This window comes from Lycorma delicatula, chromosome 12 (assembly GCF_047948215.1).
Source record: "Lycorma delicatula isolate Av1 chromosome 12, ASM4794821v1, whole genome shotgun sequence".
NCBI lineage: Eukaryota > Metazoa > Arthropoda > Insecta > Hemiptera > Fulgoridae > Lycorma > Lycorma delicatula.
The window spans coordinates 76838694-76855596 of record NC_134466.1 but is presented as its reverse complement, the minus strand read 5'-3'; the positions used below and the strand labels follow the sequence as shown (position 1 = coordinate 76855596).

The window sequence follows — 16903 nt, the reverse complement described above, 5'->3', positions numbered from 1 at the left end:
TGGTGAAAAGTGAACTCTTTCATATCTCAGCATGAGAACCAATGTTTAAGCAGTCTTTAAGAATGGAAAACTGTTAGGGGCAACACCAATGCATAATAAAACTGTTGATGCTGTTCATTAAGAGATTCAAGAAGGATAGAAAAAAGTGGAATGATATTTTGCAATTCCTACTTGATATCTGCAATCATTTAGCAAGACATACTTGCCTTTTTGAAGCATCAGCTTTCTCAAAACTTGGAAACTTCTTAGATTTTTCCTTTCACAGAGATTGTAATGCATATTTAAATGGTAGTTTAAATTAAATTTGTGCTTAAATTGTTGGCTGATCATAAGCATGTTCTGGTTGTGCCATGTACCCTGATAAATTGAACCGTATCTCATCAGTATAGAAAATGTAGTCCAAAGAATAATCATAATTTTCTGCTAGAAACTGTTGAAATCATTCCCTGTATTGAATTTACTTTCCACAGTCTGTAGCAAATAATCTCTGAATTGCTTTTGCTTTGTATGGGCTGAGTCTGAGCTTCTTATGAATTGCCTCTTGTGCAGTTGTTTTTTCTGTTGGGTCAACTTCTGCATGGACTTGTTGGGACTACATCACATAGCAGCTGATATGTCTTACAACATGAAATTTGAAGTTTTTCTTTATAAAGTACTGATCTTCTACCACGTCATACATAGTCCTTTACCAATCCCAACTCCTTGACATCTTCAATTAGTGCTCTTACACTATATCGATTAGGAACCGGTGTACCTGAAAATCTAATACAAAACTAGTCTTTTCATTGCCTGTGTATGAAAAATGTATTAAATGAGAAAAATTCTCTGTTTTAAAGTTCATACAATTCTGATTGCACATGGAAAGACTTAATCATTCAAAGACAGTGAACACAGTTAACAAAAAATAATAGTGTACAGAATAAAATCCTTCAACATATAATCGTTTATATAGATGTATCGTCACTTTTTGATCGCACTGGATTATAAACTTGCTCTTAGAGCTTATGCTTTAGAATGATAAATTTTCAGGTTAGATTGTAGCAATGAATTTACATTGACAGAATGTGATGTTGCTGAATATTTTGTTTATAAACATGCTTATCATGATATTCAAAATAATATGTCACCAAAATAATTGTGAACAAAAAAATGTTTGTGCGAGCTAAATAGAGTGAGAAAAATTCTTCCTCCTTTGACAATTTACCATGAAACACAACTTCAAATCAGAGATTGATTTGCCCTATTAACCAATTATATCTCTATAATTGGTTAATTGGTTAATATCTCTTGAACAATAAAATTACATAATTTATTTATGAAGAGATGCTTTCATCATTATTGCAAGTTGATCAATATTCATTGGTCAAAAAGAAAAAAAAAAGAAACTCCATAATCAACTGATTATTTCTAATCAGATGTCTTATCAGATTTGGACATCAGGTGTTAATTACATGCTAAGATACCATTTTAATGTATTATCACATTGTTTGGTCAATATTGCAAAATTATGACACTAAACTGTGGCACTGATGGTACAAAAAATCAACAATTGACATGAAATGATGTTCACTAGGTACTAGCTAGCATGTCTATTGTTAATGTTGTATGTTAATTAATTTTTTTATGTTTGAAGAGATCTAAATTTTGTCGGCCATAGTATTCTCTTAAAATCAGAAAACAGTTAAAACTTTTTTTAAATAAGACCTTTTTAAAGTTAAGTTTTTTTTAATTTTGCTATGTTTACTGAACGCCTCCGATATTATCCGAAGTATACTTTTCTATTCTGTCACAAAATTAAGTTACATACTAGGACCAAAATATGTCAAAAAAATAAAAATAAAAATAATTGCTATATTATTCTTTGGCGAGTTATAAATTGTACTATAAATTTTTCGGCAAGTATAAGTTGTCAATTTGTAAGTGCATTATTAAAATTAAACTAAGTTTTCCAATAGATTTTTAACTTAACACGGTTATGTTAATTTTTTTCTGATCTTAGTAAAGAAGCTATTGATAATATGGTGCAAAGAAGTTCTGAAAGTAGTTAAAGAAAATATTATTATTGTAGTTAGTCTATAATGATAACAGATATTATTATCATTTTTGTATTTACGTGGAAGTAAACTAATATTATTATTATTTTATAGTTTTATTGCATAGTATGGATGCACCAATTGGTAATTCATTTTTTGATGAAGATCCATTATTGTCCAGTATTAAAATAGAAATCAAGCATGAAACAGAGCAAACAGAATATTTGTTTGTACCTGTCGCCATGACAGAAGATGAACTGACAATATCTAAACAAGTAAGCTATTTTTACTTTAACTATGCTAAATTAAAAAAGTAAAACCTATTTATTATTAAAATTTACAAAAATTTTCTATTCATCTAGTTATTTTCATTTACTGCTTATGGCCTACCTACTGTTTAGCATTCTTGTTTAACATTAGATACTTAGATTAAAAAAGTAAAAAGTGATTGTAAAAGATTATGTTGAGGTAATTAGCTTTGAGGATGGAACACATTGCCCCTACCCATTTTTCATGTATGTAATTCCTTCATGCAGAAGATTAACATTTTTTTACAACAGTATGTCATAAAGAAAATACATTGAGCTGATGCCTCATCCTATTCATAAAGCTGACTAATTCACTTTTCATTTTACACCATACTTAATACTGTTTACAAAGATTGTAGTAAAACGGTACAAAGTGATGTTCCTTTTACGAGTAATGTTCAATTACAAGAAACTTTATCATGGTTTTCAATAATCCCCATTCTAGGCCACTGCATTTTTGTTTTCAAACAAGATTGATGTGTTTCTTTATGCATCCATCTTTGACCTATGTCTTTTACCAAATAATTTAGATGGTGCCCAAGCCCATTATTCTATTGATCTATTACTTTTAATGCCTACAATATTCCTCCTATGTTCTGGCCCTATCAAAAGTGATTATACAGAAAGATGCCTGTTGAATACTATTATGGAAGCACACACACAGACGAATTATTTCTGTGAAAATCATTTTATTTTAAGACTGTAGGAAAAATAAGTGTTTTCAGCTCTTTGATTCTGCATAGCATTGCAAAAAATGAATGCAGGCCTTCTTAACTTATGAGTCTTTTTTCCTTCATTCAATCTGAATACTTTATGGACTTTCTCCCCTTAAAATACTCCTGTAAAATTTAATAGATTGATTGGTACATAAACACAATACAAGAGAAGCAGAAAATTCAGTAGATGGAAATTGTTTTACACAGTTACTTGTTGAGTGCAAATAAACCAAATGGTGCACTGAATCCAATGGTTTGGGTTTTTAATAGACCTCCACATTGTAGAACTATTTTTTACTTTCACTAAGGCCTTCTTAATTTTATCTTCTTTATGAAGGATTTGAACTCTCTAATAAATTATTACTAAACTAATTAAATGAAATTCCTTATAAAAGTATTCATTTGCATTTGTGTACTGTTCGTATAATGTACACAAGAATTCATGCATTAGTTAGATTCTGTATTTTTTAAGTTTTCTCAAACCACGATAATAAAAAATGAAACATATTTATGGAAATATATCCAGTTTTCCCTCTGCTTGTGTTTTTGAACTGAAATCATTTTATGTAAAGCATAAATTTCATTTTACTTTCCCCTCTAAGGATGGGAAGTATTATAATCGCTCCAGTTTGGGCATATGCGATGCAAATTTAATGTTTTAACACCTAAGGAACCCAAAAAAAACAGATGGATATTTTCCGAATATTAATGTTCATATATACATGTGTGTGTTCGGTGTTTGTCACTAAATCACCTCATAACTCCAGAACTACTGGGTATGACAAAACTTGGTCAGATTACTTTTATATATGGGGCATTGATGCCATTAAATTTTCAACTTACGAGGTCAAGGCGATGAGGCTGTAGAGCAGTCACCCTCAGTATCTTGAAATTTCACCTAATTAAGGTCATATTTTTCTTAGGAACATTTTTTAACTATTAACAAATAACAATATTTACAAAAAACATTTATTGCAAAATCACACTCTCACCCCAAAAAATGCTGTTGTAGTCATCAGCTATGTTGTGATGTCACTGATGAATGGTATAATTAAATAAATGAGTAAGTAATATTTAAATTGTTAAAAAAATGTCGGTGTAGCTGGGTCTCAAACTTTGTTACCTGGTGCATTCAGCCTCGTGGCTACACCATTCTGCCAACCATATAAGTGAAATTTCTCCTATATGAGTTTTGAAATTACATTAATTTAGTTATTGCTGACTGTAGCTACTAGAACCACCTCACTTGCATGAATTAAATACGGTATGCACACGCACTTCTGTTAGAATCATTTAATTAAATAAATAAAAAAATATTATTATATTTAAATAAAATGATAAATATCTCAAATTAAGTTGTGTATGTAAGCCGTGAATCAGAAACAACCCACAGTTGTAGGACTTTTTCAGAACCCAGCTATAGCTGCGTGACATTTAGTCATGTTTATCTAGTTTCCTTCTATTATACATCTATTGATTGCTTTAGTGATACTTGCTCAGTGAAATAAATCTTGTTTATTTAAAGCATTTTAAGTCTGGCTAATCACTCAAAACCTTTCTTTTGCCAAAAATATCTTGTTAGATTCTTTTTAGTTTTTAATTGTGTGTCATTATAGTTGACACCAAGCTCTTGACTTCAACAAATGTTATTTTTCAATAACATTTCATTAACCTTGCTAATTTTAAGTCCCACCACTGTAATAAAATATTGTTAGTATTACTTTATATTTTTTTGCAGAGTATAGATTTACCATTTGGTAATTCATATTTGGATGAAGATCAATTATCCTCCATTATTAAAAAAGAAATCCAGCATGAAACAGAACAAATAGAATATTTGTTTGTACCTGTTGCCATGACAGATGATAAACTCACAACATCTAGACAAGTAAGATATTTTCATTTACTGTTTAATGGCTTACCTAATACTTAGCATTATTGTTTAACACTAGATATTTTGATTAAAAGTGTAAAAAACTGATTTTAAAAGTGTATGTTGACGTAATTAGCTTTGATGGAACACATTGTCCCTACCCATTTTTCTTGTACATAAGACCTTCATGCAGAAGATAATATTTTTTTACAATATGTAACAAAGAAAATACATTAAGCTGATGCCTCATTCTATCCACAAATTTACATAACACATTTTTCATTATACACCCATATTTAATGTTTACAAAGCTTACAAGAAGCTTTGTCTTAGTTTTCAATAATCCCCATTCTAGGTTACTGCATTTTGTTTTCAAACAGGATTGATGTGCTTCTTTATGCATCCACCTGTAACCTGTGTCTTTTACCAAATAATTTACGTGTTGCTCAAGCCCACACATTTTTCTATTGTTCTATTATTTTTAATGCCCTCAATATTCTGTGTTCTGGTGCTATCAAGCGTGATTATACTGAAAGATGATAGTTGTACATTAATATATAAGCATTCATATAATGCACATTAATATATAAGCATTCATATAAACCAGTTAATTTATTTTCTGGTCATATGAAAAATAAGTGTTTCTCAGCCTTTAGAATCTATGTAGCATGGCCATAAATTAACTATGGCCCTCTTTAACTTATGAGACTTTCTTCCCCCTTTCCGTCTGATTACTGAAAAACTGTAAATTCTGAATACACAGTCTGAACATAGACTTTCTCCCCTTTTGTACTACTATAAAAGTTAACGGATGGATTTGTACATAAAGCATCTGGAGAAGTAGAAAATTCATTGGATGAAAATTGTTTTATGCAGTTATCAGTTCAATGCAGGTAGTCCGGATGGTGAATATAATGCAAAGGTTTTGGTTTTTTTAATTGACCTCACATTGTAAAATTATTTTTTACTTGCACTAAAGGACTTGTTAATTTTATTTTCTCTATGAACTATTTGAACTCTCATGGGCGATTTCGTAAACCTCTGTTTTGTCTCTTGTACAAGCCGCGATGCAGCACTCACGGTAAGAAAGATATGCAATCAAATTTTGTGTGAAACTTGACAAGTCTGTCGGAGAAACTTTTCCAGTGGTTCAACAGGTCTTTGGGATGAGTGTTTATCATAAAGGCAAGTCTACAGATGACAGAAGGAGTTTTTGGAAGGCCGTGAAAAGGTCAACGACGAAGCCCTTACTCGATGCTCATTGATGAAAATTCCCTCAAACAACGAAAATGGTACTTGTGTGAAAGAACTTTTGCAAGCAGACTATCAAATGGGTGTTTGTTTAATGGCTGACGTCTGAAATATTCCAAAAACGATCTTCGATGTGATTGTGACCAAGGATTTGCACATGAGAAAAAAGTCCACGAAGCTTGATCTTTCAGTTATGCCAAAATATCTCTGGTTTTCTAGTGGTATTTGTTATAAACATAGATTATTGTTAAACTAAAGTCATTTACACACATAATGGACACAAGTTGATGCTTTGGAATGGGCTCTGATTCAGAACATGTCTTTAATTGTGTGTGACATTATAGTTAGTCTTGACTTCATCAGATGTTATTTTTCAGTACTATTTTATTAACCACACTAACTGTAAGTCCCACCATTGTTGTTACACACTTTGTTGTTACTTTATATTTTGTTGCAGAGTATGGATACACCAACTGGTAATTCAGTTTTGGATGAAGATCCATTATCCTCCATTATAAAAAATAAAATTATGCATGAAACAGAGCAAACAGAATATTTGTTTGTAACTGATGTAACGACTTATGATGAATTGATATTATTTAAACAAGTAAGGTATTTTCTATTTCAACTTTGCTTAAGATAAAAATGTAAAACCTTATTAGAAGAATTCTAAATTTTTCTATTCTAAGAGTTATTTTCATTTATTGTTTAATGGCCTATCTAATGTTTAGCATTCTTGTTTTATACTAGTTATTTTGATTAAAAATTAAAAAAGTGATTAAAACAGTATATACAGGTCTGTAGCTGAACTGACACAAATCACAAGTCACTACTAAAAACCCATTGCTTTTTAAAAAAAAAGAATAAACATTCCATGCCAAGTTTCATAAATGTTTCTTGATACCTTCTTCATAGAGCTAGAATATACTGTTGCTCATCACACACCAAACCTGTTGAAATGCAGCTGATCGAGTCTTGCCAGTGAACTTATAATCTATTAACAGAAACCAGGTTTATAATCATCATTGTGATCCTCGGAGAAAACTACATCAATGCTTCTCTTACACTACTGTACACATGTCACAGCCATAACAATTTCTGAAACAAATTTTGTAATAAATTGTTTATCCCCCAACAGACGGCATTTTCTGTTATGGCTGTTAAAACATCCATAAAACACAGAAATGAATAAATGTAAAAAATATTATAATTTTTAAAACCATTCCTCTCAGTCTTTGATAAGAACCATAAGGCTGCTTTTCCAAGATCTGTACTTAGTGCATAATTTTTAGTGATTATGTTTATTAGGTTTCTATGAGTTACTAAGCATTTTTTATGTGGTTTTATGATGTTTCTCTCAGGTTTTTCTGTACTTCCTTGTTGTGAATCATTAATAATATAATTTAATGTACAACACAAACTGATTTACGCAATATATATTAGTACTGCACAAATCATTTTGTTAGCTCCATTTCTGTGGAGTTTTTCAGTACTCACTGGTTTTAATCATTTTGTGTGTTATATTAAATTATATTATGCGATAATTATATTACAATAAAATGATTATGTTAAGGTAATATAATTATTGCATAATATAAATCTGAAAATGAGTGGAAAATATTGAAATTTATGCATTATTATTTGAAACCAGGAAGAATGTAGTACTTCTGCTGGTAATACTGTGGTCCCAACTGTCACAGAACCAGAGCTGAAAGTAGAAAAACTGAAAGGACAGACTCACCTGTAAACCACCAACTGGTTTTACAGTTACCTCCCAAGTAACAAAAAATTTGTAATGAAATTGATGGTTTATTTTCCATCCAAGAAAAGCTTATTTCACTTTTCTTGCAAATTTCACTGTTGATAATAAGAAAACTGCATATCTTAATACAGTATCCAAAAATTGGCAAAAACTGAACCCTAACATATCTCAGTATGAGAACCAACACTAAGAAGTCTTGAAAATGGGAAACTGTTAGGGGCAACATAAATGCACTCTAAAACTGTTGATGCTGTCCATTAGGAGATTCAAGGAGAAAAAAGTGGAAAAATCTTTTTGGCAAAACAAACTTGCCTTTTTGAAGCCATGGAGAGTATCAGCTTTCTCAAAACAAGGGAAACTTCCTAGAGTTTCCTTTCACGGCAAATTAATACATATTTCAATGGCAGTTTAAATTAAATTTGAGCATAAATTGTTGGCAGATCGTAATCATGTTCTGTGTATGCACATATCCTGAAAAATGGAACCATGATTCATCAGTGTAGAAAACATAGTCCAAAATATAATCATAATTTCCCACAGTCTGTGGCCAATAACTTGTGAATTGCTTTCAATTTATATGGATGAGACTGACTTTCAAATTGTCTTATTGCAGTTGTTTTTTCTGTTGAGACAATTTTTGCATGGATTTGTTGAGACTACATTACATAGTATAGCTGATATGTCTTAGTTTTTTTCTTCATCGACTATTGTTGGTTTACCACTTCATTCATAGCCCTTTACTGATCCCATCTCCCTGACATCTTCAATTAGTGCCTCACTCTACATCTATTAGGAACCAGTGTACTGGGAAATCTAATGAAATACTAGTCTTTCACTGTCTGTGTATACTCTCCATGCTTATGAAGATGGATTAAATGAGAAATATTCACTATTCTGTGTGCACATGGAAAGACAGCCTCAGTCATTCAAAGACAATGAACAAACAGTGACAACAAAGAATCACATCTTCTTGTGTTGAGACGCATATTATCCAGGTAGGTGTGACGCACATCAGAATGAAAGTGTGTCAGCACTTTACAGACATTCTTGAACACCCAATACCTGTTGGTAAAAAAACTGACAAAGTGTTACAAGAACAAATAGTGAGAGAGAGAGAGCAGAAAAATTGTTCCAATGTCAATCTGTTGTATGTAAACAAGGAAAAAATACAAGCCATGGCAACAAATCTTTGAAAATTGATAGGAAGACTATCTTTTATAATTTTTGGAAAATCTGTAGTACAAAAAGAAGTTTTAATATCACCACTAGTAACCCTTAACTAACCCAAAAAGAGAAGCAAAAAATCCTTCAAATGAATGATATCATTGAAGATGTCAATAACTTATGAAGGAAAACACAAACAAGTACTACATGTCAAGTAGTACAGTGAGTCTGTACTCAAAACCTATATAACAATTTAAACACAAAGTGCAAAAAAAGTTATGAATTTTAGTAACAACATTGATTTCTTTACTTACAAGAATACCTGTTAAGAAATTGAACGTCCTATTTCATGTCCGAATAAGGGCATCTGCGAGACATATGCCTAAGGATCCTACCTCACTGGGTATAAGGAAAAGGCCTCACTTTGTCCTTGAACTATTGTATTTGACAAGACAAGAAATCGCATAATCCTAAAACTAGGTCCCTCTCTATCGGGTGTTCTGTCCGATTTATTTAAGGTTAGGCAAGAATATGACACCAGAAGACAATAGTCAGAAGTAAGATTCTTGCATACTTTATTTTAGAAGAGGTACGAGATTACCAGACCCGGAGATGAGCTACTGCATTTAGGTAAGGCACAGATGTGACACCAAATGAAAACACCGGAAGCTCTGACAGTCAGAACGTAAGATTTTTAAATCCTATATGTTGTAGTTGGTGTACAGAGATACCATCAAGTGAGGACACTGGAGAATTTCGAGTTTGACTGCGTGTTAAAAAGGTAAGATTCCAACATTGCCACGAATTGTAAATAAACCTGAAATCAATAATTAAATAATTATGGGAGGTTTGACACACTCTGTCAAACCTCCCAAAAGTCTTGCATTTCTTCCCCTCAAAAACAAAAATTTCTGTAATATAAATAAAACTGTTTTTAACAAATGATATTCATATAAAAAAAAAAAGCCCCCTCTATGAATCATGAGACCTTGCCGTTGGTGAGGGGCTTGAGTGCTCGGGGATACAGAGTAGCTGGACCGAAGGTACAACCATATCGGAGAGGTATCTATTGAAAGCCAGACTAAGGAATGATTCCTGAAAGAGGGCAGCAGCTCTTTCAGTAGTTGTTAGGGGCATGAGTCACAATGACTTAAACATATCAATATCACTCAGTCCTCTGAGTACTGCGCAGCTGAAAGCAATGGAAAATTACAGCTGTTTTTTTTTCCAAGAAAATGTGGCTCTTTGCATTTTCACACAACAATAATGGAGGCTCCTTCCTTGGTAAAATATTCCGGAGGTAAAATAGTCCCCCGTTCGGATCTCCGGATGGGGACTACTAAGGAAGGGGTCACCAGAAAACTAAAAAATAACATTCTACGAGTCGGAGCGTGGAATGTTAGAAGCTTGAAAAAGGTTGGTAGGCTAGAAAATTTAAAAAGGGAAATGGGTAGGATGAAGGTGGATATAGTAGGAATTAGTGAGGTTCGGTGGGAAGAGGAAGGCGACTTTTGGACAGGTAATTTTAGAGTAATTAACTCAGCGTCAAATAATGGGCAGGCAGGAGTAGGTTTCGGGATGAACAAGAAGATAGGGAGGAGAGTGGAGTATTTCAAGACGCATAGCGATAGAATCATTGTAATAAGGATAAAATCAAAACCTAAACCGACAACGATTGTTAACGGCTATATGCCTATAAGCGCCCATGATGATGATGAGGTAGAGTGTGTATACGAAGAGATTGATGAAGCAATTAAACACGTAAAAGGAGATGAAAATTTAATAATAGTTGGAGATTGGAATGCAAGCATTGGAAAAGGCAAGGAAGGAAATATAGTGGGTGAATACGGGCTGGGCAAAAGGAATGAAAGAGGGGACCGACTTATAGAGCTTTGCACGAAGTATAATTTAGTAATTGCCAACACCCAATTTAAAAATCATAATAGAAGAATATACACTTGGAAAAAGCCAGGCGATACTGCAAGGTATCAGATAGATTATATCGTGGTTAAGCAAAGATTTAGAAATCAACTCGTTGACTGCAAAACTTACCCTGGAGCAGACATTGATAGAGACCATAATTTGGTGATAATGAAATGTAGATTGGGGTTTAAAAACCTGAAGAAAAGGTGTCAGATGAATCGGTGGAATTTAGAGAAGCTTGAGGAAGAGGAGGTAAAGAAGATTTTTGAGGAGGACATCGCAAGTGGTCTGAGTAAAAAAGATAAGGTAGTAAATGTAGAAGAAGAATGGGAGAATGTTAAAAAGGAAATTCTTAAATCAGCAGAACCAAACTTGGCGGAATAAAGAGAACTGGTAGAAAACCTTGGGTTTCAGAGAATGTATTGCAGCTGATGGATGAACGTAGAAAATATAAGAATGCTAGTGATGAAGAAAGTAAAAGGAACTATCGACAATTAAGAAATGCTGTAAACAGGAAGTGAAAACTGGCGAAAGAAGAGTGGATTAAAGAAAAGTGTTCAGAAGTGGAAAGAGAAATGAACATTGGTAAAATAGACGGAGCATACAGGAAAGTAAAGGAAAATTTTGGGGTACATAAATTAAATTCTATTAATGTGTTAAACAAAGATGGTACACCAATATATAATACAAAAGGTAAAGTCGATAGATGGGTGGACTATATTGAAGAGTTATATGGAGGAAATGAATTAGAAAATGGTGTTATAGAGGAAGTTGAGGAGGAAATGGGAGAAACAATACTGAGATCTGAATTTAAGAGAGCATTAAAAGATTTAAATGGCAGAAAGGCTCCTGGAATAGACGGAATACCTGTAGAATTACTGCGCAGTGCAGGTGAGGAAGCGATTGATAGATTATAAAATGTGGTGTGTAATATTTATGAAAAAGGGGAATTTCCGTCAGACTTCAAAAAAAATTTATAGTCATGATACCAAAGAAAGCAGGGGCAGATAAATGTGAAGAATACAGAACAATTTAACTAGTAATGCATCAAAAATCTTAACTAGAATTCTATACAGAATAATTGAGAGGAGAGTGGAAGAAATGTTAGGAGAAGACCGATTTGGTTTCAGAAAAAGTATAGGGACAAGGGAAGCAATTTTAGGCCTCAGATTAGTAGTAGAAGGAAGATTAAAGAAAAACAAACCGACATACTTGGCGTTTATAGACCTAGAAAAGGCATTCGATAACATTGACTGGAATAAAATGTTCAGCATTTTAAAAAAATTAGGGTTCAAATACAGAGATGGAAGAACAATTCCTAACATGTACAGGAACCAAACAGCAACAGTAACAATTGAAGAACATAAGAAAGAAGCCGTAATAAGAAAGGGAGTCTGACAAGGATGTTCCCTATCTCCGTTACTTTTTAATCTTTACGTGGAACTAGCAGTTAATGATGTTAAAGAACAATTTAGATTCGGAGTAACAGTACAAGGTGAAAAGATAAAGATGCTACGATTTGCTGATGATATAGTAATTCTAGCCGAGAGTAAAAAGGATTTAGAAGAAACAACGAACGGCATAGATGAAGTCCTACGCAAGAACTATCGCATGAAAATAAACAAGAACAAAACAAAAGTAATGGAATGTAGTAGAAATAACAAAGATGGACCGCTGAATGTGAAAATAGGAGGAGAATAGATTATGGAGGTAGAAGAATTTTGTTATTTGGGAAGTAGAATTACTAAAGATGGACGAAGCAGGAGCGATATAAAATGCCGAATAGCACAAGCTAAACGAGCCTTCAGTAAGAAATATAATTTGTTTACATCAAAAATTAATTTAAAGGTCAGGAATAGTTTTTTGAAAGTGTATGTTCGGAGTGTCGCTTTATATGGAAGTGAAACTTGGACAATCGGAGTATCTGAGAAGAAAAGATTAGAAGCTTTTGAAATGCGGTGCTATAGTAGAATGTTAAAAATTAGACGGGTGGATAAAGTGACAAATGAAGAGGTATTGCGGAAAATAGATGAAGAAAGAAGCATTTGGAAAAATATAGTTAAAAGAAGAGACAGACTTATAGGCCACATACTAAGGCATCCTGGAATAGTCGCTTTAATATTGGAAGGACAGGTAGAAGGAAAAAATTGTGTAGGGAGGACACGTTTGGAATATGTAAAACAAATTGTTAGGGATGTAGGTTGTAGAGGGTATACTGAAATGAAACGACTAGCACTAGATAGGGAATTTGGAGAGCTGCATCAAACCAGTCAAATGACTGAAGACAAAAAAAAAATAAATAAAAAAAAGTAAGACATTACATTTCTATTATCAAAATCTGTTATTTATTGAGAATTTTGTTTATAAAAATACATTTTAAATATATGTAATAGACAATAGATATACAATAATAGATAATAAACAATGTTTAAGCATTCTATGCAAAAAATAGAAAAATTTGTTACAAAACTCTTACCAGCCTGACTTAATTTATTAGACAACGATTAATTGTATTATTTCTGTAAGTGTCATAGGTATTATTCTTTGTTTAATAAATGAAATTAGTTGTAATGATACGAAGTTATGGTGGCATGGAATGTTGAAAGCCACTTTTATTAATAAGCTACTAAGTACGTTCTTGCTTAAGCAGTAATGTTCATAACTATGGCAATTAAAGTTTTCGAGCAACGAGTAATTTATAATTCTATGTAAAAGTAGTTCATTAGATTGAATTTTTTATGTTGTAAATAATATTATAAGAATGTTAAGCAGTTGACAACCACTAATTTTCAAAAATCGGTCGACTAATACATATTTGCATGTTGTTAAATTAATCGATTAATTTGAATAATCGACTAGTACGACTAATTTTAATCTAACTATTTTCATGGTTGCATGTTAGCGTATAAGATTATGTTTAAAGTTTTTACAGAGTGAAAAAAAGTGTATATTATTTTCGTGTCGTAAGTATATTAAAATAAATAAATTTCAAAAAATATATAATAAAAATAATAACATAGTAATAATAATAGAAACCTAAAATTAAATTTATAGTTTGTTTATATTATAGTTAAATAAATAATATAAAATTTAAATAATATAATTTAAATAATATAAATTTATAGTTTGTTGTTATTTTATAGTTAAACACTAGCGATTGTTTGCTAGTGGTTAAAATTATGCCTACAGATTTACCAGAGTGAAAGAAGTATTTATTATTTACGTGTTGTAAGCATATTAATGTACCAAAATATAATAATATAGTAAATCATTTCTATATGTAACCGACTCAGGTTGGTGTTTTGGAACACTGATCAATAAATTGTCATAAATTACCTTTGATATAAAAGTTAGCTCCAAGCTTTTCACTTCATCAGATGTTACATTTCAGTAATTTTTCATTAACCACACTATTTAACTATTATTAAGTATTATTATTATTTAATATTAGTATAATATTATTATTTTTATTATTATTATTATTGAAACCACGAGGTTTCATTAACCACGTTATTTTAAGTTCCAGTAACATAATAAAATATTATTATCATATATTTTTTGCAGCGTATGGATGCACAAACTTGTAATTCAATTTTGGAAGAAGATTCATTTTCCTTGCCTGTTAAAAAAGAAAACGTGCATGAAACAGAGCAGACAGAATATTTATGTTGATATAAATAATAAATATAAGACCTAGTTATTGTAAGAATTCTCAATTTTTTATTCATCAGGATATATTTATTTACTGTTTATGGCCCTCATATGGTTTAGCATTCATGTCTGATATGAGATATTTTGATTTATAATATAAAAAAAAAGTTATAAACGATGTGTAGGGAGATAAATAGCTATGATAAACAGATTGTTCTTAACATTTTAAGGTTGATAAACATTTTGACGACAGTACATAACAAAGAAAGTACAGTGAGCTAATGCCTTATGGTGTAAACAAAGCTGCCTAAACATTATTCATTCTAGACCCAGATTCAACGTTGTTTACAAAAACCGTACAAAGCTATCCTTGGTTTGATGAAACATGTTCAGTTACAAGAAGGTGTATTATACTTTTTGATAATCTTCATTCTAGGTCACTGCATAATTATTTTCAAACAAGACTGACTGTTTATATATGTTTCCAGCAGTGACATTATTTTATGCAAAACCATTTAGATTGCGCTTAGGTGAAAACATTTTTCTATTGGTTGATAGCTAAATGCCAATACCTACAATATACGTGTGTTCCAGTGCTATCAAGTCTGATTATATACTGAAAGATGCCAGGGCAAATTTCGAGGGCAGTTCAGGAAGTAGCTTACATTTTTTAATAAAAAAAAAAAAGTTGTCTATTTGAAAGAGACAATCTTAATATTTTTTATATAGTCGCCATTTAAATTGCACGTATCATAACGATGCGCGAGTTTTACAAATCCTTCTCTGTAGAAATCTGCCCCCTTAGATTTTTGGCACCTATCTTGCCCAAAACTTGTGATAAGCAAGCTTCCCCAATACAATTGCTTGCAGTAGACTTTTGTGAAATTTGGAGGAAATGAAGCGAGAGTTTCGTAATCGAAATGCGGCGATTTTCACAAATTTTATCGTTGATTATCATTGTCCGTTCATCAGTCACAAGGCTCGGCCAACCACTGAGATCTTCTTCATGAATATTGGTGCGGCGATTTTGAAACTGAATGCACCACTGCCTCATTCCACCATCACTCATTATTCCATCTCTGTACATCTCATAAAGTTGCCGATGAATTTTAACTGGTTTGAGGTTTTTTGCCAGTAAAAACCTAATCACTGAACACACCTCACAACTTGTGGGATTTTCTGCTGAAGCGCACTTTTCAATAATTCACAACAAATACAGTAGGAAAGTCATCGTCCACAAGGCTATGACAACTTGGTGCGTACTAAGTGTAGAAAGGTGTTGACACCAATGGCGGCTCTATCCCCATCATCTCCATGATAGACACAAACGTAAGTTACTTTTTGCACCGCTGTCATTGTTACCTCCAAGTTCCACTATTATAATAAAATATTATTACCTTATATTTTTTTGCAGAGAATGGATGCACAAACTGGTAATTCAGTTTTGGAAGAATTTCCATTTTCCTTGCCTATTAAAATAGAAAACACGCATGAAACAGAGCAAAAAAAATATTTGTTTGTAACTCTTTCCAAGACAAATGATGATGGACAGACAATATTTAAAGAAGTAGGCTATTTTGTCTTTTATGTTGGTTTAAGTTATAAATATAAGACTTAGTTATTGTATGAATTCTCAACTTTTTATTCATCAGGATACATTTATTTACTGTTTATAGCACCCATATCGTTTAGTAATTATGCCAGACACAAGATATTTTGATTTATAGTAAAAAAAACAGTTATTAATGGAGTATAGGGAGAGAAATAGTTATGATGAACAGATTGCCCCTAACACTTTATGGTAGATAAACATTTTGATAACAGTATGTAACAAAGAAAATACCGTTTGCTGATGCCTCATGGTATAAACAAAGCTGCCTAAATGTTATTTATTCTATACCCAGATCCAACATTGTTTACGAAAACAGTACAAAACTTCTTGCTTTTGTGAAGCATGTTCAGTTACTGAACATTTATTATAGTTTATTATGGTTTATTATAGTTTCTGATAATCCTCATTCTAGGTCTCTGCATTTTTGTTTTCAAACAACATCGATGTGTTTCTTTATGTTTCCAGCAGTGACATTGTCTTATACAAAACCATTTAGATTGTGCTTAGGTGGAAACATTTTTTTGTTGATCGATTTATAAATCCCAATGCCTACAATATAGTGTTCCAGTGTTGTTAGTCTGATCATATACTGAATGATGCCAGTTGCAAA

General features: G+C 32.0%; 1 protein-coding gene across 1 annotated transcript; it reads left to right on the top strand.

The window, feature by feature from the left end:
- The first annotated feature begins 2161 nt into the window (after window positions 1-2161).
- On the top strand, window positions 2162-7928 carry LOC142332818 (uncharacterized). Its single transcript, XM_075379432.1, has 4 exons — window positions 2162-2308; window positions 4796-4945; window positions 6639-6788; window positions 7833-7928. The coding sequence occupies exons 1-4, from the start codon at window positions 2162-2164 to the stop codon at window positions 7926-7928; spliced, it is 543 nt and encodes a 180-aa protein (XP_075235547.1).
- The last annotated feature ends 8975 nt before the right edge of the window (window positions 7929-16903 follow it).